Raw genomic sequence first — 24853 nt, 5'->3', positions numbered from 1 at the left:
GGGGGATAACTAATTTCCTTCTCTCTCAAGAGATGTCTATTAACGTGATTCATCTTTCAGGCTCAGGCAGACTGGAAGTGTGACCTCTTGCAAAACTTTGCCACATGTCACCCATCACATAAGAGTAGTCTTAACCTATCTCACACTACTGTCCTGAGGCTTAAATAGCTAATACTTGCAAATGTAAGGTGCTACGTAAGTGCACAGTCATGAAACATTTCCTTGTAAATTAGCACTGAGCTAGAGAATTTGGAAAGTCAGGAAAAGAAAGTCAAAGACAGAGGAAAAGGGTTAAGGTCTAAAGTCAAAGAGGAGGAAGGGCACTTAACTGAAGGTCAAAGAGAAGGCCTAAGCCTGAAGTCAAAGAAGGGAGTCATAGTACAGAACTGGCTGATGGGGGCAGAAGAATCCTCCCAATAGTTGGCGAGGTTCAGGAAGCCTAGCTTGCCCTCCACTAACGTTTGTTAGCTGTCCAGTATTACCAATGGGAAGATGTGCTGGAAAGCACCTAAAGAGCTAATACGGCAGGTCTTACTGCACTCTGAAGTAGTACAGGCTATCTGCGTCACTTTCAGTTATTACTCAGGGCTCAACCCTGGCTTTGCTGCAAGCCCCAAGTAAGGAACAGCCTGTAGCTGTGCTTTCCTAGGAGCAGACTAGTGACCAGATGTTGACTCAGACACACAATGCATCTGATGAAGTGAGCTGTAGCTCACGAAAGCTCATGCTCAGATAAATTGGTTAGTCTCTAAGGTGCCACTAGTCCTCCTTTTCTTTTTGAGAATACAGACTAACACGCCTGCTACTCTGAAAACTGTAGACTCTGCTTCCCTCCAGTCCCGCATGAGGAGATAAGATGCTCCAGCCCTATACTGGACTAGGGTGACCACCCATCCCAAATTGGGCTTGACAGGCCTGAAATGCAGAGTTCAAGTCCCAGTCCCAGACTCAGTGACTCTGGGACAGCATTTGTCCTGGATTCCCAGCAGCACCATTCTGCGCCTGCCCAAGAAGTGCGGTGGTGCCAGCCGCTTCCCGCTTCGGGGGCTGAGGAGGGCAGGGACATAGGCCGGGGGCTCCTCTTGGGCACCCAGGGCAGCTGGAGGGTCCAGGGCTTCCCAGGCTCCCTGGGAAGCTCTTACCACAGCCCTGCTCCAGCTTCTGGACTGGCCAGGGGCTGGGGCCTTGGGAGAAGAGGAGGGGTAGGGCCACAGAGAGGTGGGGCTCCTGCATCTGTTCCGCTTTTGCCTATTGAAAAGGTGGTCACCCTAGATTACTCCCTCACTGCACAAGCTCCACCAATTTCCCACTGCCAAGCGGTGGCAGGAGCAGCCGCATAGAGGCAACTCTGCCTCTGCACCTGCAATGCAGGTAGTCCACACAGGAGAGTAATGGGATTCCTTGTGCCGCCCTAGCTTTCCTGTGAAACAGCACAGCCAGGGTGACATTCTTTCCCTTACAAAGTCACTGGTTGCAGCTATGCTCCCTGCTCCTGCCTACAGCACCCCGTAATATGTTTTGCAAATTCCAGCCAGACTGCATTGATTTGGGTTATTGAAATCAAACATCTGTCTTTACGTCAAAAAGATAAAGGTCCCTCCCTCCCCTCTCTATGAACGTTCCACAGTTAACAAGTTTTGGACTGAAGTCTGGGAGTTAGCTCTCAGCTATCAAGTTCCTAGAGGCTGTCTGATATTCCTCTGTCATCATTAATAGTAATTATAAAAGCAAAGCCCTTACCTATTGATACAGACAGACATTTTAAAAAAAAACCATGATAGACATTTTTATGCCATTTCTCTAGCCAGATGAGCATTAAGAGATGAAGGGCTGCCTGCCACTCTGAAAATCATTGGATTTGCTTTATTGGATCAGATGACAGTAAATTGAGAGTAGAAATGGCTGGAAAAATGTTGACAGAACCACTTTTTGTCAGAGAATGCAGGTCCATGGAAGTTGAAACACTTTGTAAAATCATATTGATCTCACTGAAATTTCATTTCACTGAAAAAATGGGTTTTGTTTTCAGTTGGAACAAAGATAAATGATGAAATCTCAAAATTCTCAGTGAACAGGAATTTCTGCTTCTATGTGGCTCTAATTGAGAGCAGTAGACTGTCTCTGGCAGGGGCCAGTTGATAACACCTCTGAAAACTCCTGGTGCACCTAGTCAGTTGTGGAATACAATGTAATATGCAATCAGTTCTTCCCTGACCAGCTTTGCCCCCCTCCCCCGAAGCTTGGCAATCTGATCACTGTTATGTCTGCTTGTATAACCATAGATATCACTGGTCCTAAAACTAGTCAATACTACTCCTATCTGATGGCAGTGAATTCAATAGTCTGACTTCATGCTGGGAGTATTGCTTTTATTTGCCTTCCTCCCACAGCCCAGGAGCCAAGTTAATGTTCATTTGTTTTTGTTTTTTTTAATCAAATGTCTGTCTATTGCCCAAAATTATTTCCTGATTTAGATTTGGATTTAAAACCAGCATGGTTAAAAGGTTTATTGGAAGAGGGCAGGACAGAAAAAAATAGCTGTCTACTGTGGTAGCACAAGCCCTATCATTAAACAGGGGAAAGGAGAAACAAGGTGATCACTGGTGCTGTGGCTCTGCAATCTGTATTCTGCTGAAGATGAATTTATCTCTGCAGGGAGAGAATAGAGAGAGTAAGCAGCTGGGAGAGGATTGTTGAAACAAACCAGGAGCTGGTTGTCCCTGTAGCAGATCTAAGGAGGGAGTTACCCTCTGATTGGCTTACTCTGAGCAAGCTGACCCTTTCACAAGGTGCTGTTTGAGTGTGTAAGTGAAAGGCTCTCAGTGTTGAACTTCTTTTGGGGGCGGGGTGTGTGTGTGTGTTAAACATTTATGTTAATTGTGTACCTGGCAGAATGAAGCCTGAGTAATTTACTCTCACACTTACACACGATGTAACATCTTTTATTTCTCATTTTTTCATGTCCTATGTCTGTAAATTTCAAGGCTGCCTGTCACATGACAGTGGTAGAGAATCAGAAAAAGAGTTCTTCTAGCATCAAAGAAGGAACTTTATTAGAATAACAGAAAGCAGTTATCCTTAAAAATATTCTGCCATGGTGGAGAGCTTCTGCCCACATCCTTCCCCTAGGGCCACCCTACCGGGCTTCCACCAAATATTTTAAGAAACAGTACACATGTACAGATCCTCACAGACCCTTTACCTATGCCCATTACCAATAATGGGGACTGCAAAGGGGGAGCTGAATAGTCAGCATGGTGTTTCTTCATTAAGGTCCTGGGGTCTTTCAAGTATCATGTATCCATTTGCTGTGCATCTGTTTTTATTGCTTCTGTAAAGAGAAGAGAGGTCGGTACCAAGGGAAGGGGATGAGCTGAAGAAATGTAAAAATTAACAAAATGGTATTGAAGGAAGCAAGGGAGAAATATAAGAGTAAAGGAACACATAAAACAAGAAATGAAGGAAAGAAAAATAGCTGAGGGCAAATATGGGCAATACTGTGTTAATAAAGCCATTATACCCTCTCCCCTAGAGATTCTTCACTGAGCTCTTTAAGAAATACTGTGAAGTTAGAAATCTCAGTTGAGGAGTTAAACATAGATCTGGGTTTCAAGTCACACCTGCCCCTGCCCCAGCCTATTTTTCTGGTTTCACAATACACAGGAAAATGTTACCCCCCCCCCCTTTGTTGCTGTATAAAAGATTTAAACAAACAATAAAGGAAAGTGACTGACCATAAGGGGAAATGGAGAACTTGATCATATATAAAACGCTATCAAACGCACAATGTAAACTGGAAAAAAGAAATATGTTTCCTCTGTTGCTTTGGTAATAATCTTAATGTCACTTTCAACAACAGTAGGTAATACGTTTTCAGAAAGAAGTGTTCTTTTTTTTTTTTAAGGGACTGTGGGCTAGATTCACAAAAGGGCTTAAATGCCTCAAGTGGCACCTATGTCCCATAATTAGGCCCCAATAGGATTTACAAAATCCCTGCTCAGTAATACTGTAGGTGCCTAAACTCACTCAGCAACTATTTTTTGCAGTAAAAATTCCCTAGAAGCCTAGGATTCTGCCTGTGCACATACACACTGCAGCCCCATGCCAGGAGTCTGTACACACAAACCCAGGCAATTCACAAATGGGGGGGAAGATAGATGTTCCTCCACCTAACTCTCCTGCACAGCCCAATCTGACAAGCATGCTCAGAATTCACCTACTAAATCAGGCTGCCATAGGTCCAGCCACCACCTCTCAGATGAGTACCCTTATCACTAGGTTGGAGAATATTCTCATGTGGGGTCCCTCAGTCTCTCCTGTTGAAAGTGTTCCACTGTAGATAAATAACGAAAGAGTCATTGGGCCAGAGAGACCAAGTGCAATCATGAGGATGACTCTATAGCCAGCTGGTGAGAAACATCCAGTGCCCTGGCTCCAATACAAAAAACAGCACAGATAGGCGCCTAACCCTAAGAGAAGGTTTGCAGCTGAGAACCCCAAGCAAGAGAGAGGCACTTCCCTGCAGTTTTGATGTAGGCACCCAGCTCCCTGAGGGGTGCGGGGGCTTAGGACACACCTTTTGCTTTGGCTAGCTTAGGTGAGGAGCTGCCTAGAATGCTGGCTTTTCTGGATCCCATTCTGAGGTACCCCTCTCTCCCCACTTGTTCACAAGGGGCGTAGGCACCTAATCAAACTTTGTGAATCCCAGTGGTTTTCTTCCCTCTAGGCGCCTAGAAGTTAGGTGTGGCAACACTCACCAAGTCAGAGTTCCTTGGGGAATCTAGCCCTGTGTCCCTTTAAAAACCAAGCACCTGTGTTTTTCTGCAAATGAGAAAAGGGGAGATGGGAAGCAGATCTGTGGAAATTGGATAGGGGGAAGCTGGTATTATTTGTTTTGTCTCCCATGGGTAGAAACTCTCTTATTGGCCGTTTGAGGATGGGGCTTGACTTCAGCAGTGTCATCATCAGCAAAAGATGTTAATTGGGACGGGTCAGATTTCCAAAGCTATTTAAACACCTATAGATGCAGGTAGGCACCTAAGGGGATTTTCTGAAGTGCCTAAGCAGGTTAGGTGCCAAACTCCTATGGAAGCCAATAGGAGTCAGGCGCCTGACTCCTAAGGCATCTCAATCTTTAGGCACTCAGTACCTCTGAAAATCTGGCCCAAAATTCCCCCCTGGGCAAGATGTATGGCCCCAATCCTGAACTGTAATGTGTGAGTGGAGTGCTGAACTTGCACAGAGTCTCACTGAAATAATTGGGGCTCTGTGGAGAACTGCCTGAATGCTACATAGAATCATAGAATATCAGGGTTGGAAGGGACCCCAGAAGGTCATCTAGTCCAACCCCCTGCTTGAAGCAGGACCAATTCCCAGTTAAATCATCCCAGCCAGGGCTTTGTCAAGCCTGACCTTAAAAACCTCTAAGGAAGGAGATTCTACCACCTCCCTAGGTAACGCATTCCAGTGTTTCACCACCCTCTTAGTGAAAAAGTTTTTCCTAATATCCAACCTAAACCTCCCCCACTGCAACTTGAGACCATTACTCCTCGTTCTGTCATCTGCTACCATTGAGAACAGTCTAGAGCCATCCTCTTTGGAACCCCCTTTCAGGTAGTTGAAAGCAGCTATCAAATCCCCCCTCATTCTTCTCTTCTGCAGGCTAAACAATCCCAGCTCCCTCAGCCTCTCCTTATAAGTCATGTGTTCCAGACCCCTAATCATTTTTGTTGCCCTTCGCTGGACTCTCTCCAATTTATCCACATCCTTCTTGTAGTGTGGGGCCCAAAACTGGACACAGTACTCCAGATGAGGCCTCACCAATGTCGAATAGAGGGGAACGATCACGTCCCTCGATCTGCTCGCTATGCCCCTACTTATACATCCCAAAATGCCATTGGCCTTCTTGGCAACAAGGGCACACTGCTGACTCATATCCAGCTTCTCATCCACTGTCACCCCTAGGTCCTTTTCCGCAGAAGTGCTGCCTAGCCATTCGGTCCCTAGTCTGTAGCTGTGCATTGGGTTCTTCCGTCCTAAGTGCAGGACCCTGCACTTATCCTTATTGAACCTCATCAGATTTCTTTTGGCCCAATCCTCCAATTTGTCTAGGTCCTTCTGTATCCTATCCCTCCCCTCCAGCGTATCTACCACTCCTCCCAGTTTAGTATCATCCGCAAATTTGCTGAGAGTGCAATCCACACCATCCTCCAGATCATAATATAGGACGAGAGCCTATACATTCGTGCTTATGAGACAAACGTATGTATTTGTTCCACATTAAAAAGATAACTCAGGTATGCATTCTTGCAACATCTTGTTATCAAAATTAATTAAAGCTTAACAAAAAATAGCTATACAGCTGCTGTGTCAGCACCCGCCAGATTTCTTCATTAGAAAGTTTGTGGTTATCTGCTCTACTCACTTTTTTCAAAAGTTTGCACACCAACAGTAACTCCAGCTTCTCATTAATTTCTTCTGAACCCCTCTTGGAGTGAATACAAATGATCGATAGCAGACTCTGAAATCTACTGATCAAATCAGCCTCTATAAACAGAAATAGAAAGTAATAGCAGAAGCTCATGATTATTTTTCTCTCTCGCACACAGCCCTTTACAGCACTGCATTTAACAGCATGGAAGCCTGTGCACATGAAAAATAGAACAATTTTTATTTCTAAAAATATTCCCAGTTAAGTATCTCTCGCACAAAATGAAATCACAGTGGAAAACTAGATCAAACAAAGTGGGCAGGTGATAGTCCAGTAGCACAGGATAGTGCTGCAGTAGTTTAGGGGCTTTTACTGGTTTTCATTATAACCTCAGATTTCAGAGGTCATAAGTGAGCCACTGTAGGTTGTATTGGGACGAAACTATAATTTACAAGTTTTCAGGCCATTTCTGGTTTCGCAAAGCAATTTTTAAAGTACTTATGAGAAGAAATAGATTTAAAAAACCAAAAACCTGGCTGCGGATATTCATTCTTTTTTCTAGGTACCACCTAAAAACAGATTTTTAAAAATTCTAGACAGTGAGTTCTTTGTGAAGACTGGTACACTTCTGTTTTTGTTTTTTTTTTCCTATATTTTTCCTTGGAAACACTGGAGAGTATTTCCAGTTGGAAGAAAAAATAGTTACCAAGCAGATGCACTAGCTATTTTCAGAATGCCATTTCCCCGCCACCCCCTCCCCCATCAGCTGTACTGTTGATTATCGCTGCCTAATATTTTCACCCACACATTTAGAAAGCCATAATTTTTAGACTACAATATTCAGGACAGTTGACATCCCACTGTAGTGAGGCTCAGCATTCCGATTACCAGCCTGGTCGCAATTGCCCCTTGAGTTAGAGATTGTAAATCACACATCAAAACATGTGAACATATCAATTAACATTCTGTTGGAAGGAAATCAAGGACAAACATACACTGTGACATTTTTCAATTTTTACTTTAAATAGATATGGAGGTTAAAAACCAGCAATATTTGGCCCTAACTTTTATTTGCCCAATCTCTCTCTCTCTCTCTCTATTATAGCACCATGCTACTGCAATATTGATATGCAAATTCCCATTGATTTTTTTTTTCCCAATGGAGCTTTATTACAAAGAGAAATACTTGGCACTTCAAAACTCTGTGAACATAAATTGGTTAATCCTCACAGCCTCCCCTTTGTTTTTCTTTCCTGGAATCATGTGCTCTCTCTCCTGCCCCATGTACTCTCTCAAGGTTACCCTCTTCCTAGCTTCCCCTTTTCCTCAGGCTTTCCCCCACCTTCCTTCCAAAAACTCTCCCTTGATCCTCTTCCCTTCCTAACCTTAAAGATGGGACCATGGGAGCTTTGTAGGCAGATGCAGGGTGAGATTCACGTTCAAGCAAGGAAAGCACAGCTAAAAGCAGAGGAGTAGCTCCCCCTATTCTCCCTGACTCCAGGAGGGAGCAGCACCTAGCAGAGGTATCCTCTGTGAACTGCCTGCAACAACAGGATCTCTGCCTCTTAAGCCCAGATCCTGAAAGATATTGAGGCACTTAGCTCCCATTCAACTCAATGAGAGCTAGGTGCCTAAATACCTCTGAAGATCTCGGCCTTAGGTTCTGTGAAGCATACCAGCCCATCGAGCAGATGCTGATAGATACATCAGTGCAAACCACTTCCCTGAGAAAGAATGCAAACAAATGACTCTTAAGTTTAGAGGAAAACTGCCAGATCAAATTTACTCCATTTAAAAAGAAGATGTATTAAGAATCTCTTTATTTTTGTACATTTAATTGTTATGCTTTGAACTTTTAATTATTTTTTGGCTAAGAGTCTTAACCTAATGTTCTGATGACACTTTTAAATACCAGCCTGGGGTGTGCATATGCATTTGAGGTGAAATTCACCCCTCTGCCGAACACCAGCACAATGACTATACATCACTTACATTAAGCAATGTATAGGCCAAGTGTGGATCTCTGCACCAGGGTGAAGTTCACTCATGGAGCATGGTCCATGGGAATGGTCCAGGCCGTGCTGTACGTTTCCTGCAGTAGGACCAATGGAGCTTGTTCCAGAGGAAAACATGTAGAATAAGGAAACTTTAATACCTGAAACTATCCTGTGTGACAGGGTCGGGTCAGATGGCTACAGGAGAGTGAAAGAAAGCAGATATATTAGCCCCAGGTTAAGTAGGTCCCTTTTCCCTGGGTAAGGTAACAGGGATGGTTTCAGAACAATCAGAAACTTTCTGGAAACAATTAAGGCAGAGAGGCTGATTAGAACACCTGCAGCCAATCAACAAGCTGCTAGAATCAATTAAGGCAGGCTAATCAGGGCACCTGGGTTTAAAAAGGAGCTCACTTCAGTTTGTGGTGAGTGTGAGCAGCTGGGAGCAAGAGGCGCAAGAAGCTGAGAGTGAGAAGGCATACTACTGGAAGCCTGAGAAGTACAAGCATTATTAGACATCAGGAGGAAGGTCCTGTGGTGAGAATAAAGAAGGTGTTCGGCAGAGGCCATGGGGAAGTAGCCCAGGGAGTTGTAGCTGTCATGCAGCTGTTACAGGAGCGACTGTAGACAACTGCAATCCACAGGGCCCTGGGCTGGAACCCAGAGTAGAGGGCGGGCCCGGGTTCCCCCCATCCCTCCATCCCCCCAACTGCCTACTTGATACTGGAGGAGTTGAACTGGACTGTGGGTTCCACCAGAGGGGAAGGTCTCTGGCCTGTTCCCCAATCTACTAGGTGGATCAGCAGAGACTGTGGGGATTGTTCTTCTTCCTTTCCCCATGCTGGCCAGTGATGAGGCTAACTGAGTGAATGGCAGATTTGAGCCATGAAAGTGGCCAAACTGAGGGCTGCCGTGAACCTCTGAAGCGAGAAAATCCACCAATAAGCGCAGGACCCACCAAGGCAGAGGAGGAACTTTGTCACACCTCCCTTTGGAGCCTTGAGAAAGAGGCATATGGAACTGTGTGGAAGGAGAATGAAAACTCTAAGGAAGATTTCCTATCACTTCTGTGGAGGGAACCAGTACATCTCATATTGCCATAATTTCTTTTTGGTGTCTGTGTACCACAGCTCTCTGGACAGCATAAGAGGCCTACTCTAGTGCGTGTGTGTGTATATATAAAACAAGTGTGTATAAATCAAGAATTGTGCTGGCTGTGTGTAGTTACTGTATCTACGAGGTCTGAAACAGTACTGGTCACAAGTTTTTCAACAACAAGTTGTTCTCCTTGAAATCAAAATGTTCCACAGGCAAATGTCAACTTTGATTAATTTTTTTTAAATTTCTTTTTCAGAAGCAAATTTAGAAATGCCAATTTGAAAGTAAATGTCTTGTTTCAAATTGACATTTCATATCAAAATGTCAAAAGGTTATATTTTGATTGGAAATGTTGAAATTTGTCATTTCCGTGTTGTCCAATTAGTATTTTATGGAGCTTTTCGTTCTGCAAAAAATCTCAGCATTTTCACCTTTTGTACTGATTCAGGTTGAAAACAAATCTCAGAACATGACTATTTCTTGTGGGATGGAAGTGCCAGACAGCTCTGGTCTGAAATATTCTACCTGTCAGAGTTTGGAAGACTTCTCAGTTAGCAGCATCTGGAGTTTGGTTGGAGAACAGACCTTGAGATGGAGTGAAATGGTTGCAGATTATAGAAGGATTTACTGTGTTAGCTTGATTCATTTTGCTGTTTATCTTTTGCGCTTAAAGTCAGCGTAGCTGATTTTAAAAGATGTATTTGGATTCTGGGACATGCAACCATTTGGTAACTTTTGATGACCAGCTCACAGAGAGCATAGTTCCTACTACTTCTACAATTAACAGATTATTTCATAACTGATACAAGCCTGTGTTTGTGGAACTTAAGTTCTTGGGTTTGTAGCCTTGCTGGAACCACAAAGTCCTGTGTGTCTGTAGAATCACTTCAGTGTGTATGTTGAGAGAACCAGTGAGGCTACAGAGTGATAGCTTTTTATGGCCATGAGTTCAAGGTGGCTGTTTCTCATGAAGGAGTTAGGCACGTTGTGTGAAACAAATTGAAATAACTGCTAAATTAAAGGAATCTAAAGCCCAACTCCCACTGAATTAGTTGGGTGCATAACTCCCTTGGGCACTTCTGAAAATCCCAATAAAAAATTTCATAGCCCTCTACATCATCACATGTTGCATTTTGATTATCTTGCATGTTAAATTATTTTTGTATGTCATTTTTTGGTGTGCATATCTTCATTCCCCTTTACACATATTTCAGTTGCTTCCCCAATTTCTTTTAAGTATGTTAGTTACTATGGAAACAACACTGGAGTTGGGAGTGGCAATAATTAGTGATGTCTGCAAGTGCAGGGTAAAGTCAATGTATATAATTAGGCCTCGAAGCCACAGTGGGCTTTGTGTAGCTGGCGTCCCAGGGTCTGACTGGGCACAATTTATTCCAAGATGGGGGCCTTAGCATTCTATATCATGATTTTTGAAATAGTTGTGGGGGGGATTAATTAATGTAAATGAATGAATGACATTATTAGAGGGTTGAGTGGGGTGTGAATCAGGCCAGGGGTTGGACTTGATATGTATTATGGGTGCACATGAAGGATGTGCTGTACACTTGCAGCAAGCATAAAAAATTGTCTTCCTACTGCACTGTCAGCTTGAAATGTGACTTTTAAATTCCTTCCTTCATTTTAATGATAGATATCAGGGCTGGTCAGAGACACACATTTATCTGCAGCTGTTTTTATCTTTGATTCTTTAATTGGCAATTTTTAAGATTACCAAGAAGCTTTTAAAATAAAGATTTTAAATAAAACTCAAAAAGGCTGAGAGAACCTGCTTGCCATGGGCTTCCTCAGAGAAGGAACGTTTATTATCTCTTAAATGTATTTTGTTTGTTTTGTCTTATTGGTCCTTTTGCTGCTGCTCCCCCTACCAGACCTTGTCTATGCACAGAAGTTATACCCCTTTAACTTAAATTAGTATTCAAATTAGTGCAAAATCCTGTGTGAGCACTCTTATTTCAGATTATTATTTTGGTTTAGCTTAATCCATTTATATACCAGGTTAGGCTAAACGGAAATATGCCATTCTTAACCCAAAATAAGTGTGTCTCTTTGTAATGGGGTTGAGGCAATATTATGTGTAAATCTATCACACTCCACTTCTTCCTGTTTACCTCTTTGCTGAAGCACAGGTCAGATTTCTGTCTTTTCAGAAAGTATTACAGAGTTAAACCTCAGGACTATTGTATGGACAATCCTGACCAGTAGGTGTTAATAGTTCCCAGTCTACTTCAAAGTGAGAGTACCCTACAGTTTATTAGTAAACCAACATTGTAAACAGAATAAAGTATTATAAATAGGGTTTGGAATATTACAGCTTTCCCCAAAATTATTAGATGGTAAATGTGTTCCTTTTACAGACGTCCCCTTTGTTGCTGTTGCATATATTTAAATATAAGGTTCCAACATAACATTGGACTTCTATATTGTAGCACACACAAGAAAACACACTATCCTCTGATGTTATTCCAAAGATGGCTTCTCAGTCTTTATAGTGTGACCAGAATGTGTCACCTGGACTCTTCGGCGTTTGAGAAGAATGGCAGCATCTCAGTCCTTTCAAATGCTTCAGAATCCTGTCAGCACACAAAGCTTTGGGGATCTCCACAGTTAAGCATTCCAACCCTTGGGATAATAGGTGACTAGTCTTCATTTTGCTGATGAAATGGAAATCTGGAGCCTTTATCCAAAGCGGTAGATGGGACCCACACAGCAGACACATCTTAGTCCTGATCAATCAGCTGCTTCAGCCACAGGGTTGTCTTTAGCTCCTATGCTTATAACCATTCTCCCCCTGCCCACACGCTGTTTTGTTTGGCTCAGTCCTCAAATGGTGAATGTATTCCTTGCTCACAATAAAAGTTTCACAACATTCCTTGCTCACAATAAAGACTTCTTATACACATTTGGAAATGCTACTTAGCATGTTAGTAATCACCGCACCCTAGTTCTGGATGTTCCAGGACTGTTCTAACTGAGTTGCCCATCCTACTCTCTCTCCATCTTTGCAGAGACACAATATTTCAACTATGATCCATCTCTCTTCCCCATTGCTTCTCCCCCTTTCTTTGCACTAAAAATAAATAAATGCTATAGTATAAACCATGTAGGTCACACATGCACAAACTTAACACCAATTTAACAAACACTTTTTAGTTAAAGCAGTACTAGCATGTGTAGGCCAGGCACGCACCTGTCTCCACCTTTCTCTCCCTCCCCTTTGCTATCTACTCTGAGCTCCTATTTACTTTCACCATTTCCTTGTCACTCTCTTTTTCTTCCTACATTCTTGCTTCCCCTTTAACTCTTACTTTTCTTCTTGTCTCACTTCTATTCATCCTCTGCTCCATCCCACTCTTCATCTACTCTTTTTCATCTCTCTCTTCCATATCACCTTTTCCCCTTTGGTGAATGCTCATTACCATACTTCAATGTCCTGAAAGCAGAATCAAAGTTCAAGGGGTGAGGTGGAGTGAAGGAGGAGTAAAAAAGAAGCAGCTGAGCACTATCAGTGTTCAGCCTTGAACTCTATGGCCGTAGGCCACAGAACCATGGTAAACTTTGTAAAATCATCTGTGTAATGATGGCCAAAGACCTATTATGGTTCTAATAATAGTTCCTCTTTTTTAAAAACATTCTTATAAATGGATTTATATCAGTGGTGGTCTCCAAACTTTTGAGGGTCGCACCCCTCCTTACCCCTGTCTATGCTTCCCCACTCCCCTGGAGCCAGAGCTGGGAGCGGGGCCATGGCTCCCTGGGGTGTGGGGAACAGGACAAAGGGGCTGAGGCTTGGCCCGCAGTAGGGGGCAGGTCTGGGGCTGGGGCTTACCTCATGCTTCAGTGACTGTAGCTCACATATATCATTCCCATTCTTGAGAAGTAGAAGTTCTGCAACACCTACATACAATGAACGGGATTAACATTCTCAATGCTTATTGAACTCACTAGGAGCTGTTCACTGATTTCAATGATCTTTGAATCAGGCCCAAAGAAAGCTACTATTGAACTGATCCAGCATTTCTTCTCACTGACTTCAGGAAAAGCAGTGGTGAGCACCCTGAACTCCCACTCTGGCAAGGTGACCAACCCTGGCAGAGCTGTCCCAAAGACTCCTATTAATTACAGCAAGAGGCTGTCTGGTGCAATATTATATATTAAAAACTACAGCCAAGTTCCTCATCAAATGATGCACTGATCACAACAATACCATATTACTCCTGGCATGCAATATCTTCCTTATGCAGCTCCAAAACACGGGGCTTGAGAGGCTAAGCACATCAATTTTTCCATTTGTTCAGCAGTCCAGTGGTGGCTAGAGTAAAGGCCTGATCTGGAAATAAGACATACATTTTTGAATAGGGTAATTAGCCATTGGCACAATTTACAAATGGCATGGTGGATTCTTCAGCACTGACAATTTTAAAATCAAGATCGGATATTTTTCTCAAAAATATGCTCTTGGAATTATTTTTGGGAAGTTCTATGGGCTGTGATATACAGATGGTCAGACTAGCTCAGGGGGCGCCAACCTTCGGCATGCAGCCTATCAGGGTAATCCGCTGGCGGGCCCTGAGACATTTTGTTTACGTTAACCGTCCGCAGGCAAGGCCCCCCGCAGCTCCCAGTGGCCGCGGTTCGCCGTTCCCAGCCAATGGGACTGCGGGAAGCTGTTTTCTCCTAATGTTTATAGTTATAGGGCAAACCCTTAAATATTACATGGGATATAGATAGTTTAAGTGAGATTTATGCATGCAACAACTCACAAGAGTCAAAACACTAAATACATTTTTATAAATTTAATAGCTACTTTATTAAGACTAACCCACAAGTGAGCCAGACTGGTTTCCAGCTATGTGTTTGTCAGTGGCCAGTGAGGCCTAAGGGCCTTGGCATGAGCTGCCCAGCATCACAACACATACACACAGTTTGTAAGTGGAGGTGATGTCTAGGACACAAAATGTGTAACATGATATTACCTTGCATCTTGGTAGTCCCGGTAGTCCATCTCACCTGGAATTTATTCCACCCCTTAAAGAGACCCTTTTATATCGCATGCTGCATACTCATTTTAAAATAGAATTGGCCTTCTTCACAATGGCATTACACTGCGTACTCATCTTCCGTCTTCCTCTGATGTGCCTAATGGAATGGAGCCCTGACATGGTAAAGACTTCTAGGCACTACACCATGTTAGATTTTGGGAACGATGATGTTGATTTATCTCATTGAAAGAGGTTTCTAAATAATAGATCCCTACTTGACCTGTAGATGGGGCTTTGTTTTTTCTCAGGAATGTTATCTTTTATCTCGGGTACTTAAATGTCCCCTATTACTGTACTATCAATGTACTTATCCTCACAACACCCCTGTGAGATAGGGAAATGCTCTTACATGCATTTTACAGATGCAGAGGTAAGGCTCAGAAACACAGTGATTTGCCCAAGCTTGTACAGGAAGTCTACCATAGAGCAGAGAACTGAACCCAGGGTCCTGGGGTAGCAGGGTAGCATTGCACTGTCCTTTTTGTATTTTGCTATTTTAAACTCATCTTTTTCTTTGGCCTGCCGAATGTTCCAAATGATCCCAATTTCTCTGTATTTTACGTGGGTTCTATAGAAATTGTGCAAAACCTCAGAAACAATTTCAAAATTCTCCACCATTTCTCCTAAACCACAACAGTGGGATCAAACTGTTCTCAGAGAGTCTCCAATGCAGAGTGGTATCCATAAGCTGCTTTTTTAAAGGGCTGCACACTGAATCACAGTACAGTGGGAAGAGCTGCATCCAGGTATCTCCTTTTCTGGGGTAAATTTGCTGTATTTTGGCTCTGCAGATCACTGAGTCTGCTAGGAGCTTCTTTGAGTGAAGAGGTTTTCTTTTGTTTTTTTTTTAACCAATTAATAATAATAGTTAGTTTTCTGATTAAATGAACTTTGTCTAGGAGTTTCATAAGCATCTGAGTGACTTTATGCTCCTTTTCAAAGCCCCACCCATAAAACATAAGGGCAAGACTGTGGATTTAATTTGGGTTGGGTGGGGATGATGGGTTTGAGAACACCTGTGCATTGCCAGCTTCTGACTGGTATTGTGCATGATCTAAGTACAGACCCTCCGGGAGTACCGGGAAAATGTATGCAGTAGCTTTTACCGAGTGTGGCACTCTCCTCTCAGTGGCCCAGGTGTGATGGTAGAGGGCAGCAGGGTCATGGCTCAGGCCTTGCTTCGCAGCTTCCCCTGTTTTTGTGTCATTGTGTATATGGTTGTGAGTGCAAGTGTGAATGAAGTGGGCGTCTAGTACAGCTGTCACTACCAGTTTTCTGAAGTTCTTATGCACCAGGAGCCTGATCCAAAGTGGGAATCCCCCATTAATTTCAGTGGGCTTTGTATGAGGCTGTAGGAGCACAAAGGCTAGGCAGAGTCCTGGTCTCTGCACAGAGGCTTAATGGAAACAGAAGGAAGATCTTTGTACCCTACCACCTGAGCACTCCTACAAGGCAAGGCAGAATCGAGAAATGTGCTGGTATTTCATCCCTGATGACGTGCTGTTGCTCTACGTTTTGTCTGGACATCCCAGCAAATGCCAGACTGTTTCAAAAATTAACTATGGAGCTTCTCCAGTCTATACCAGCTGAGGCTCTGGCCCCATGTCCATAGACCTAGGATACTCTCTCAAAACCTGCAGTTTAAGAGAGCCCGTTGCAGCAGCGTGGAAGAGCCAGGGATGGCACACTTCTCCAGAGTGGAGTGTACAAGCTTTTTGCAGACAGTCTGGCTCTAAGAAACCATCTCTATTCATAATTATTTGCAAACAAAACAGCCATTCTGTGTCAAAGTATGTTTGACTGTATCTTACACTGGGAATGAGGAACAAGACTACCCTGATTCTTATTACTTCCTTTCAAAAAGCAATGGCCGTAGAGCATGAGTAAAGGTGGCTCTGCCATTTGGAGCATACCTCTGACATTAATAAGATGTATCAAGGGGCTGCGCTATATTCTATTTACTTACATGGGATTACTCTTGACTTTAAAACCAAAGCAGCTCTACATATTATTTAAAATTATGCTTCAGTCCAGTACTCTGACTTCTCTCTTGATGTTGTGTTTTCTGTCTTAAGTCCTATAACTGGGATTTCTCTGCTTAAAAAGCATTGTAAGGCCCTGATTCTCCACTCCCATAGGCTGGACACCCATGTGACTCCCTTCACTTCAGGGGAGTTACTCCTGATGTATGCATCTGGAAAGTGTATGAAGGCAGTAATAATAGTAGTAGTAAAATTCAGTGGTCCATCTTCCCATCTCTAATTGGGGTTATGAAGTCAGGATGTATTAGACCTGATCCTGCTCTCACAAAAGTCAATGATAAAACTTCTATTGACTTAAATGAGCCCATTGGGCCAAACTATGCTCCCATTTACACAGGTGTAAACTCACCAACTCCCTTACACAAGTGTAAATAAGAGTAGAATTTCTGTAAATCGGTTTTCTGCCACAGATTTCCTGAATGACCTTGGGCCTTTTCTGTGTCTCTGTTCCCTATCTGTAATGATGGTAATCTATGGGTAGTGCAAGAATATATACATTAAAGATTGTGAGGCACTCAAATAATATGGTAATGGAGGTCATGTAAATATCAAGGATAGATAAGATAGATAGAATATGGTGCATTGCCTAAAATATATATAGGGCCTGATTCTCCTCTTGCTTCCACTGGTGTAAATCAGGAGTAGCTAATCTCCCGTCCCTGCCATATGCATTATAGTGAGTATATTGATAGATCAGAGTGCCGTAACATTCATTACCCTTCTCCTTGGTCCCTATCTTTCTCAGTTCTTTAGATTTCTCCTGTGGGCACACATATAACTCCCCTAGCCCAATCCTCTTGTTTTCTAGAACTTATAGACTTTTAGGTCAGAAAGAACCATCGTGATCATCTAGTCTGGCCTCCTGCATATTGCAGGCCACAGAGCCTCACCTACATATTCCTGGAATAGACCCCCAACCTCTGGCTGAGTTACTGAAGTCCTCAAATCATGGTTTAAAGACTCACAGTTACAGAGAATCCACCATTTACACTAGTTTAAACCTGCAAGTGACCTGCACCCCATGCTGCAGAGGAGGGCAAAACACCCACAAGCTCTCTGCCAATCTGACCAGAGGGAAAATTTCTTCTTGACCCCAAATATGGCGATCAGTTAGACCCTGAGCATGTGGGCAAGACCCACCAGGCAGATACCTGGGAAAGAATTCTCTGTAGTAACTCAGAGCCTTCCCCATCTAGTGTCCTGTTTAAGGCCATTTGGGATTTTTGCTACTGAAAGTCACTGATGGGACTGCCTACAATGGCATATGACCTATCATACCATCCCCACCATAAACTTATCAAGCTCACTTATCAAGACTTTCCCTGAGACAAGCTGCTCTCATCTCAACCTATCTCCACCTCAGTTTGAGTTCCACTTTCTGTAATACACAAATACTTCCACCTCGTTCCCCTCCTGCTCAGTGACCACTCGACAGTACAACAGTTCAGAATCCCATCTTCTCGCTATAATTTCTCCACCTCAGTCCTTCTCCCTCCTTGTTGACCCACCTACTCCATTTCCAGCTACTGCTACCAGCTCAACCCCCCAAAACCCAAACAAAAGGTTTAAATGGGTCAATTGACATGGATCCATTATTACTTTTAATATGATCCTTGTTTATGCTTTCTCCAACTTGCTTGGCTTGCAGCGTGAAGACTTACGTAAGGTAAGATTTTTTTAGGATCTTTGAAACAATAAAACATTACTTGACTCAGGATTGCATACAGAAACCATCTGACTTGAAAAGTCCATGCTAAAAACAAAACCTTTTGTTTACATTGCAAGAGCATGAAGAAATATCTAAGACTTCAATCCTGCAAAAACTTATGTGGGCAAGCAACTTAAGGCCCCCAAGCCTTCCCATCAAACTCAGTGGGAACTCGCCTGAGTAGAATTACTCATGTGCATAAGTGTTTCAAGATCAGGCCCCAAATTGGTAAGCATTTTACATCCTCATAATCTGTAGCACAAACAGTTATTTATTTAATAAAACAAATGAAATAAATAGTTGGAAGGTTTTAAATATCAAACACTCCTGGAGTTTGTGCAAATGCATCATTCACTCTGAGTCAGGGTGGATCTTGCATCTTGATTTTCAGATTCAGAAAAATGCAAGAATTCAAAATATACCACCAAGCTTCACTTGGTTTTGAAGCAAAACCATGACTCAACTTCAGGTTTCTTCAACACCGGGCTCAGTGCCAAGAATGGTTGTAAATGTTGCAATGTTTTCAGGCTGAATCTGGAATATCATGGCTCTGATCCTTACGGTGAGGTCCATGTGGGTGGATCCCTGCACCCCATGCCCCTCAAATGGGGCTATGCACAGGCACAGCGGTCTGCCGATATGGAGCTTGTTGCAATTGTGGGGTTCAAGTTTGTAATGAAACCTCAAGCTCACCAAGCTGTTCCTGTTTTGTTAGCACCATACGCAGCTCTGTCCAGTTCTAACCTTCAACGAATTTCACCACGGAGTACATATTTATAATCAGGTTATAACAGAAACCTGCCCTTATAGTGACACAGCCAAAGTTGGAAGGCCTCAGACATAACCAGCTTTGAATCTAGATTGTGATTTAAACCACCAGCCCCAGGCCTGGACCCTTGCATGGGCTAGCCAGGCTTTAAGTCTGGGGGCAGAGAAATAAGATGGTGCTACATTCGTGTTTACTTCCCCTGGAGCAGGAGAGTGGAAAATAAGCACAGCCTTGGTTCCCCTGATTAACACAGCTAAGAGTTCACTTGAGTAATTCTACTCTTCCGGAGCTGCCCTCAGCTGCTGCTGCCTACTTGTTTTCTCCAACATGGAGGAGCATGACAAAACACCCAGCCTCAGAGTGTTAATAGAGCCACAGTCCTTGGAGCAGGAGTGGGGGAGCAGAGACCCCCCAGAGCTGACACAGATGCACTGCTTCTCCACATAGACTCCTGCATCTCTTAGAGAGACCCATACAGTCTGGGAGCAGCACCCACTTCCTGATCCAGAAGTGGCATCCCCCTCTCTTCCCTCTTCCATTGAAACAGTGAGATAAATACTAAAGCCCTATGGGCCTCCACTTCAGCCTAATGGCATCTGCTCAGCTCCTGATTGTGCAGGGCTTCCAAAGACTCCCTCTGCTACCCGATGTCAATGGACACCATGCTTCTCTTCCCTTCACCTCCCCTCCTTTCAATTCACCCCGGCTAACTCATCCCATCCCTGCCATTCCCATCTCTTCCCATACCTTGGCAAGCCAAAAAGAAAATAAAAGAATCTTCTATAAATAAAAGGAAAGAAACACCCTCCCCCACCCCAATTTGATATCTGTGTATAATCAGGGAGCTAATAGGACATATTCCGGTCATCACCCTAATCCTTCTGTCCTGATCTGTACATGAGTGCAGTCAGTTATCGGATAGGGGCTTTAGTCTATCTTTGGCCTCCAGCCTGCAATGAGCTTTATGCAGACCTTGCCGCCTGTATGGAATTCATTGCAGAAGAGGGCCTTAGCTTGTAATCTCTTCAGGGTGAGTATCTTGCTCTGTGTTTGTACGGGGCTTAGAATGGATCTGGATGCTGATTGGTGCCTTTGGGGTATTACTGTATTAGAAGGAGCAATAATACTTCTACTTGTATTCTTTCCAGTTGTTCACTACTTTGATTATTATTTATTTATATTGCAATAGCACCTAGGAGCTCTGGTCATGGACCAGTGCGCTAGGCCCTGTACAAGTACAGAACAAATTACAAGTTTCAGAGTAACAGCCGTGTTAGTCTGTATCCGTAAAAAGAAAAGGAGTACTTTGTGGCACCTTAGAGACTAACAAATTTATTAGAGCATCAGCTTTCGTGAGCTACAGCTCACTTCATCGGATGCATCCGATGAAGTGAGCTGTAGCTCACGAAAGCTGATGCTCTAATAAATTTGTTAAGTCTCTAAGGTGCCACAAGTACTCCTTTTAAAACAAATTACATTGTTATAGTGGGGTCAGGGTCTGATCCTGGAAGTTATTTGTATTACCATTACTATAATTACTTATTTTTACCGTTGCTGCCCTAATGAGCTGCACAGATGACAAATGCTGTGTTAGAAAGCTTAAGAATATGATGTTTATGTGGAAGAAATTAATCCCATGTCACTTTGTGCATCTGGCTTTGTTTGCTCTATCATTCCCCCTTTTGCCTTAGTTGCTCATTTGTCTCTTTCACGTCAGCATTGCCAACCCCAAGTGTTCAAAAATCACAAGTTAAGGCACCAAAATCAGGAGATTGGCTTAAAAATCACTGTATTATAAATGTAATTTTGATGGGTTTTTTAATTCTTCTAATGTTTGAGCCTCCTGGGGGTCACATTTTCAAGCCTTTCTCTGCAATTATCAGGACTAAAAACTTAACTTTTAAAGTGGAAGCTGAGATGCTTACATAGTCACATGACCCCAGGAGTTGGGTTCTTGAGAAAAACACGAAATATGAGACTCAACAAAACTGAAGATGGCTGAAAGTTTTACTTCAGTGCTAAGGTGGGTCTGAAACAGTCTTTTTTATGACCAAGGGGTTATGACCACCCTGCTCTTTCCATAGTGCTAAATGGAAAAGAGTCCTAGCTAGATAGGAGGGAAGTCTCAGAGGTGGGGATATTCTAATATAGCAAATCCAATGAGTTAACAGTGACTATGTTCAACAGAAGCAAAGAATAGGTGGAACTAAGCTGCATTAGTTTAGAATAATTAAAATGAGACTGGACAAAACTCTCAGGTATCAAACCGATGCATGATACATATAGACAAGGCAAATAGCACTACAAATGCACAGTAAGGCAGAAATTCTCAAAGTGTGGTCTGTGGAGTATTTGCTGCAAGTTGTTTTAGAGAGCTGGCTGATCACATGAGTAGAAGGATGGTCTGGTGGTTAGAGCACAGGGCTGTGATTTGGGACACCTGGGTTTAATTCCGTGATTTGTCACAGATTTCCGGTGTGATCTTGGGCATGCTGCTTAGTCTTTCTGTGCCTCAGTTTCCCAACTGTAAAATGGACATAACAGCACTGCCGAACTTCACAGGGGTATAGTGGGCTAAACAGATTCTGAGGTGCTCAGATACGAGGGTAAAGGGAGCCATATAAATACTGAAGATAGATGTTGCTAGCACTAAGAAAAGGAGGACTTGTGGCACCTTAGAGACTAACCAATTTATTTGAGCATGAGCTTTCGTGAGCTACAGCTCACTTCATCGGATGCATACCGTGGAAACTGCAGAAGACATTATATACACAGAGACCATGAAACAATACCTCCTGCCTCCTCAGTTCTATGTGTCGGATTGTTTTTTTGGTTTATTTTAAAGTTTGATGAAATTAAAAATAATTGTCATTGTTCTTCTACCTGTTCTATTAAATATCCATGACACATTTCCCCACTGTTCCTTTACCTTGTAAAATAATTGTAGTTTCCATGGGGATGTTACTGATGATGAATGGGGTAGTGGGAGAGGCTGCTTTGCAGGACTGTGAAAGGAAGAGGTGGTGGCTCCTACTGGAGCATAGACAACTTTTTTGCGGGTGGGTAGAGTTAACATATAAAATAACTGTTGAATCTCACTTTAATTAGTAATATTTTATTATGACTAAATTTGTCCGCTTGTAATACAGCAAAATAAACAAGCTTCTATTCCAAACTAAGTTTTCTTCATTTAATAACTAAATCCTGAAATTTTTAGCAGGGATAAAGCCCCTTCCTAGCTCCCAGTTGTCTATATCCTTGGCTCTAAGATGATTTCTGAGTTCAAATGTTGTGAGGCAAGGTGCATGGGGTATTATCTTTTATTGGATCAACTTCTGTTGGTAAGAGAGACAAGCTTTTGAGCTTACACTGCGCTCTTCTTCAGGTCTGGGTTCTGTGTAGCTGGCAATCTTGTCTCCGTCGCTAACAGAAGCTGGTCTAAGAAAAGATATTACCTCACCCACTTTGTGTCTCTAATATCCTGGGACCCACAAGCTTACAACACTGCACGCTTAAAATGTGGCAAACACACTGATCAAATCTGGTCTTGTCCTGGGAAGGAAATAGGTGGAAGGGGCCAGGTTATCAAAAGTGCCGCGCTTAGCACCCATAATTGGAAACCGATTTTCAAAAGAGCCCCCCAGGGGAGCTGGTGAAGGCTGAGCCCAGCACTTCTAAAAATCAGGCCAACTTCCATGGGGAGCCTAAATGGAAGCTACTGAGTAAGGGGGGCAGTTTGCCTAGTAGTAGCCGAACTTGCAGGGTTCTCTGAAGGGGGAAACACCCTCGCAAGGGCTGCCAGCGAGAATCAGAGCCAGGCAGCCGCCCGGGAGGTGCCGAGACCCAGCCGCACACGCCCAGGGTGCCGCTAGCGACAAGCCCGGCGAGGCTTGCGAACAGGGGGCGAGCAGGAGTCTCACCTGATTCTGCGCTGCAGTTCCCAGGCTGCCTGGGCTCCAGCCCAGGGCCAGTCAATAAAACAAAGCAGAAAGTGCGTTGCGGAGCAAACCAGGGCCGGCTCGGAGCCTGGCCTGCGAGGCTGCCTTGTGCAGGGCTTTCTGGCATGTGGCTGGCTGGGGCCAGGCACCATCTCTCTCCCTCCCCCCCGAGCTCGGGAGATCAGATGCTGACTTTGGGAGTTCCTCCTATTCCTTGTATGGAAAGCGGCTCCCCATAGGGCTCGCCGAGACTCATCTGACACCTTCCCCCGCTGTGACTTTCCCCAGCTTCCCTTTTCTTCTTGCTCGTAGCAGGGAAGCAAAGGAGAAATCTCCCAGCCTCTGCTGCTTCCCACAACTCACCCGCTCCAGCAGCCCCCACGCCCGCCGCCTCCGCCTCCTCCCTCCCCTCCCCTCCTCCGCAATCGGGAATAAATCAGAGGAGGAGAGACCCAGGCGCGCCAGAGCGAGCGGAGATCTGTTCCGAAAGTAGCCCTGATGGCGGCGGATCGGATGGAGCCGGAGCTGCTGCTGGAGTAGCGGAGAGCCCCCTGGATCCCCCGCTCCACCCACAGATCTCAGTCGGTCTCCTCCCCACCCTCCGCTCCGCTCCGCTCCCTGCTGCTGTGCCCATCGCTCGGAGAAGGGGGGGCACTTTAAAAAAAAACAAAACAACCCCCCACTCATTTAATTTTATTATTTGTTCCGTCTCCGCGACTGGGGGATCGATCTTCGATCAGGAAGATGGCTGCTGGCTGGCTGCTAGTCTTCAGTCTGACACTTTTCCAGTCCCTGGTGATGAACCTGTCCTCGGAAGGACCGTTCCCTTCTGCCTCAACGTAAGTCCCACCTGAGTTTCGGTCTGGACTGATCTATATATATCTATAGATATATATATAGATATAAAAATTGGGTGGTGGGAAAGGAAAGCGTTTCACTGGGAAAGTGTTTGTGTGTTTGGGAGAGGGTGACGACTGTAATTTGCAGGAGAGTTCTTCCTGGGGGTTGGGGGAGCCCCGATAATAAAGTGGTAATTGGGGTACACTGCAGGATTTTGGCTGCTTTTCTTTTAAAGATCCAGGCTCTCCAATAGATGGTCACCGAGAAGAGAGAGAGAGAGGAAGACCAGGGAGAGCCAAGTACTGTACTTTTGAGTCAAGGGATTGGCATGAGAGCAACACTCAAGAGCAGATCCCAGTCTCTAAATATACCCCCAGCCGTTTAGCTGTGCTAAGAGGAAAGTTTCTAGTTGCACACATTCCCCTCTCCCCGCCCCCACCAACTTCAGTGGTTATTTGTTTGCCTGGAATTTTAACACTTTCTATATTTTAAAAATACTGTATCAATTTTTCTTTTAAATAAAAGATGCATGAAATCCGTGTCCCCGCCTTTCCCATGCATGTTTCCAAGACAATGTTATTTTACTTTTTGGATGAAAATTTTAAATGTACGTATGTGCTTCTTTCTACTTGGATCTCCTCCAGTTCACAACATGAATATTTTGACAGTTCCAGGGTTTGTTTTGTTCATATGGTTTTGTGTGTGCATGCATGTGCAAAAGCAGACTTTTTTGCAACATGAGTAAAGTAGCAGTGTTTTCATGCAGACTCTCAAAGGGTAACCTTCACAATAATTACTTAAGGGGATTCTCCTTTACACCTTTAAGAGAAATATTCTTAATAATAGCGGTTTTATGTTGCACTGTTTTGCATGGATGTAATAGAAAATTGTAAAGCGTTTCATGTTAATAACTGTGCAAGTGTTTCTCTGAGCAAAGCAAGGATCACCTGAGAAAAACAGCCCAATATGTTATG

General features: G+C 43.7%; 1 protein-coding gene and 1 long non-coding RNA gene across 4 annotated transcripts in view; one reads left to right on the top strand and one right to left on the bottom strand.

Annotated features, from left to right (window-relative positions):
* Positions 1–2963: 2963 nt before the first annotated feature.
* LOC140905388 (uncharacterized) lies at positions 2964–23413 on the bottom strand. The gene is made up of 4 exons (XR_012156842.1): positions 23022–23413; positions 13748–13870; positions 6425–6546; positions 2964–3331 (listed from the first exon to the last, which is right to left on the bottom strand). It is a non-coding gene; the product is annotated as an uncharacterized LOC140905388 (long non-coding RNA).
* CACNA2D1 (calcium voltage-gated channel auxiliary subunit alpha2delta 1) overlaps positions 23347–24853 on the top strand; it is a 683749-nt gene continuing 682242 nt past the window's right edge. For all 3 annotated transcript variants that reach the window (XM_073328631.2, XM_073328632.2, XM_073328633.2), the window contains exon 1: positions 23347–23878. In XM_073328631.2, the coding sequence (XP_073184732.1) occupies positions 23784–23878 (95 nt within the window). In that variant the 5' untranslated portion in view covers positions 23347–23783. The remainder of the gene's footprint in view (positions 23879–24853) is intronic.

This window comes from Lepidochelys kempii, chromosome 1 (assembly GCF_965140285.1).
Source record: "Lepidochelys kempii isolate rLepKem1 chromosome 1, rLepKem1.hap1, whole genome shotgun sequence".
NCBI classification, from domain to species: domain Eukaryota; kingdom Metazoa; phylum Chordata; order Testudines; family Cheloniidae; genus Lepidochelys; species Lepidochelys kempii.
The sequence above is the reverse complement of the archived record's forward strand: the minus strand, read 5'-3'. Positions and strand labels throughout refer to the sequence as shown.